Below are 4,436 nucleotides of genomic sequence, written 5' to 3' on the forward strand. Positions count from 1 at the left end.
TCATATTCTCAGGGTTACATTAGTTACGACGCCAAGTACAGGTTGCATTTAAAAATATAAATTTGAAACCAAGCCAGACTTCGGTTGTGCTTCTAAATCACAACACCAACATCAAACTAGGCAAGAAAACTGTCGTTACAAGCATTTATCACTTCCCTTCAGAACACAGTCTATGAGCTCTTCCCAAACACTAGGGACCTGCCCTTGTACCAGCAGCATCCATGAGAGTGAGTATTGAAAGGGTTAAAACCAAATAAACAAGGAACGAGACAAAACAATGATTTGAACGAAAGGAGCAAGTCTTAGTACCATCTTCAAATACCATCAACAATGCCAATAGAAACTATGTCTAGAGAATACAAAATAAGATTGACCTTGCGGAACAAGTTTTTTTTTTTTCAGTATTCCATCAATTTTACACCAGTAAAACAAATTATTGAGGACACATTAACTTGATCACCAACAGTCATGCTTCAGCAATGTCGAATAAACATAGCCAAGATAACAGACCTATGAAACATACAATAGTAGTTTCCTAGTTCCACTACCTAAAAGCCCTCACTCTCCCTCTATAGCTAACTCTCAAGCGAGTCAGCAAATCAGAAAACTATCATAATCACAAATGCAAGCCATTTATTATGAAATTTATGTTGCAAATGTTTTTGAAAGGTAACAGAACTGACCAAAAGTCTAAAGGCCGAACATTCTCAAGCAGGAATACAGCTAATGTATTTACAGATATAAGAGCAGCAACACTAAACAACCGTGCTGATGTATTTTCAAAGTTAATCTTGGACTAACAAAATATCAGCGCAGCAATCACAAATACACCAATCAACAAAAACAGATTCTTCAACACATTATCAACCTGCTGCCTTTGAGTTACTGGCTGAGGGAAACCGTGAGCGTGGCCCCCATGAAATGAACTGCTGAAACCATAAGGAAAACCAGAAGTTGTTCCATATACCGTGGCATCCGCAAATCCGGATTGATAATGAACATTAAATGAGGGAAACAGACCACCAATTGCAGCGGCCAGCGTCATGTTACCAATCCTGGCAGTTGCCGTGGGCATAAATCCTCCCATAAACCCAAACCCGTAATTGGGGAACTGATTGGTCTCCGGTGGAGGAGCAGTTTCAGGCCTCTGCCCAGCAGGGCGGTTAGGAATACTGATCCCCGGATACGATTTTGATCTCGGGTCAGTCTGTGTCTTACCCCTGCCGTAAAGAGGAACCAACTTGTCTTCCTGTACAAGGGCCTTGCACACCGGGCACTCTTGGCAATGCGAGTGATGGTGCAGCCATCTGTAAAGACAAGGCCAGCAGAAGAGATGACCACAAAGTGTTATGATCGGATCCTGCGCTAAATCGAAGCAAATGTTGCACTCGAAATCCCCTGCGTCATTGGCATTAGTCCCCGAGCAAGACTGGCTTTGGGGCGGCACGCTCATTGATTCCCCAAAACCACTTGCCATCCCTGCACTCACAAAACTTCAAAATTCGCAAACCCTGTAATCCATACGAACACATCATTAACTCTCCCCCGTCTTGAACTCAACATCGAAATCCAAACAACAGCATAAAGAATCCACATTATTCATCAAAAAATTACAATCCCAAGACTACCAAATTCACAATAATAGGTTCCGAAAGCTGAAATTCCAATCCACTAAACAAAAACACAAAAAATCCTAAACAAAATCAAATAGATCAAATCACACAACAATCAAATCTTGCCCAAATTCCCACAAAAACCCCAAGTTTCCCGCAGATCAACACAATTAAGCACGACAATACGCAGATCAGAGCAAAACTAAGCAAGAATTAACCTAATTAAATCTAACAAAATCGATCAGCCATAAAATTAACCACAAATGACAGAAACTAAACTAAATAAAAAAAATAAAAAAAAATAAAATTAAAGATCGGAGAAGTTACCTTGCGAAATTGGATTGGGGCCTATAGGAGAGAAGGAGGGACGAGAGAGCAGTTGAGGCGCCAAAAATAGAAGAGCGATAAAGTCTCTGCGATGGTGGGAAGTGAAAGAAGGAATGAAGAAGGAAGAAGAAGGTTCGAAGTTTTTCCGAATTGAATTTGTGTTTAAGATCCTAATTCCACGCTGGCGGGCTCACTACTACTTGTTTGTTATTTATATAATCTCTCTCTCCTCTTTCTCTGTCTGGGTTCGTTGTATGATTGTCAAGTGAGTACAGATGTCCGGAACGGACGGTTGGATTGCGATTGGGAATTAGGTGTTTGGTTTGGACTAGATTTTGGGCTAATAACGGTGATGAGCCTAGCCCGTTTTTAAAAATGTGGTATTTGTGAAGAGTGAAAGGGTTCCTTAGGCGACGAGGAGAAGAGTTGTGATCAGTGTCGGATTCGTTTTAGTGTTTGATCGTGATCGTTATTGGATTCTTCAAGACATGTTGTATATGTTGTCTGAAGTTTGAATCATTTTCTCTCGTTTAGTTGAGAACTAATCGAGTTACAAGACGGGTACCTAAAATCGGATCTGAATAACTAAGTATCAAATTCAATTCATGTAATCCTTTTAAAAAAAAAAATCAATTCATGTAGTGTAGTGGGTGGTGATGCATCATACACCTGTTGCCATTGGGGTTGTGCGTCCATTAAGAGACTTTTGACTAATGAAGAACATACAATAACACAGCCCACTTTGTTTGATTCAGTAGGACCTTTTGACGTATCCCATCAAGGAATGGAAAATAGATTAAGGAATGCAATTGATTGATCCAGAAAAATAGATCCATCCGAGCTAGCTTGTTTCATATTCTCTAGATATAGTGATAAGAGGCATTTATCCTTATAAAACTTGGGGTTTAGGATTTAGGGTTTTAGAGTTTCTTATATTTGACTTTCTGAATATAAGATAATGTGTTCTCTTTCTAAGCAAATTAGAACCCTCAGTTGGTTGAGTTTGTTAATTTCTCTGTTTTAACTTGTTGGGTTTCCCCTAGTTTCTCTTGCGGCAACTATTAAGTTTGAATGAACCAAACTACACGGCGAGCGGCGATTGAAACCAGATTTTATGATAGTCAAGTCATCACCAACCATTTTGAAGGCGTAGGTCTATAAACTTTTCAATCAGTTTTGGTTGTCAGCTAGTTTGGCCAGCTGAACTCTTCTGGTTAAAGAGTGTATATGTACGTAGTTGGACCCTAGCTATCACACTATTAATCGATCACATTACTAATTGCTTGGACGTACTCCTGAATAAACCACATACTTAAAGATCAAGGCAACTATATTGGTTGAAAAGGGAAAACCGGTTCCATGACAATGATGGTTGAAACAATTTTAGATATTTCAGTTGCACATATCGATCACATCAATGGTTTACTAACTGTGTACCTAATCTGCATAATACGTATTACGTACCGTATTAACTTTATCGATGGCTAATACCATTCATTTTCGTTTTTTCTATATGAGTTGATTTTAATTTTTAACATAATGTTAATGTATGATCATGTGGTTGGTTAGAGCATCTCCAACAGCTTCCCCATTTTCTTGAACTTCTCAATTTTGGAGAATATAGAGCTCTTTTTAGGTCCAACAGCTTCCCCATCCCATTCCCTAAAATGGGGATAAAGAAGAAAAAGAAGCCTTCATTCCCAAAATTTGCAGCAAAGCCTTCTTTCCCCAAAATTAAATTCTTCACGTACTCCAACAAATTTAAAATAACAATAAAATATTTGATTGGATAGTTTATTGTTACAATGAAATATATAATGTTTTTTTGTTATAATTCATGATGATATATTATATTTTATTGTTGTATTAAATGCCGAAATCTCCAAAATAGAGAATTTGTTGGATTTTGATCATAATTTTTTTGGAGAATTTAGCTTTTGCTTCCCCATTTTAGAGAAATTTTGAGGAAGCTGTTGGAGATGCTCTTAGTGAGTGTATAAAACGCTAAAACTAATATGTTCTTTGCCCATACGGCATTATTTCTTAAATGGACGGATCGATACAGTTACTTGTAAACATATCAGTAATATAAGATTAACATATCATCAGCATATGATCTATTCTTCACGATGAACAACTCGTAATATTTTTGTTTACGAGACTTCTCGTTGTAATATTTTAGTTTTCTAATCGAGAAAAAACAACTCGTAATATTTTAGATTTTCTTTGCTCATTGTCAATATGTATTCATTAGAAGATTTTTGTCATATATATCAGATTCAGATATATGTTCAAGGATACCAATCCATTCAACATGATTTATTAATCAGTTGTGGTAAATGACATACAGTGTCAGGCAGATATATTGTAGACAACATTGCGAGTATAATATATCTGTGAATTATCTTCGTCTTCTTGCACACATTCAAACACATTAGTACAAATATCAAGTATCAAGAATCTGTATAACACAATTTCTTAATTCTGAAGCATAGC

General features: G+C 37.2%; 1 protein-coding gene across 2 annotated transcripts; it reads right to left on the reverse strand.

Moving 5' to 3' along the window:
• Nucleotides 1–555: 555 nt before the first annotated feature.
• LOC101293790 lies at nt 556–2,156 on the reverse strand. Of its 2 annotated transcripts, none has more exons than XM_004300544.1 (2): nt 1,941–2,156; nt 556–1,511 (listed from the first exon to the last, which is right to left on the reverse strand). In XM_004300544.1, exon 2 carries the CDS (start codon nt 1,475–1,477, stop codon nt 797–799), a length of 681 nt encoding a protein of 226 aa, XP_004300592.1. In that variant the 5' UTR covers nt 1,478–1,511; nt 1,941–2,156; the 3' UTR covers nt 556–796. The 2 variants fall into 2 exon arrangements, with proteins under 2 accessions (XP_004300592.1, XP_004300593.1); XM_004300545.1 differs by having other exon boundaries at nt 556–1,479; nt 1,941–1,993.
• Between the last annotated feature and the right edge of the window lie 2,280 nt (nt 2,157–4,436).

Source organism: Fragaria vesca, linkage group LG5 (assembly GCF_000184155.1).
Source record: "Fragaria vesca subsp. vesca linkage group LG5, FraVesHawaii_1.0, whole genome shotgun sequence".
Taxonomy (NCBI): domain Eukaryota; kingdom Viridiplantae; phylum Streptophyta; class Magnoliopsida; order Rosales; family Rosaceae; genus Fragaria; species Fragaria vesca.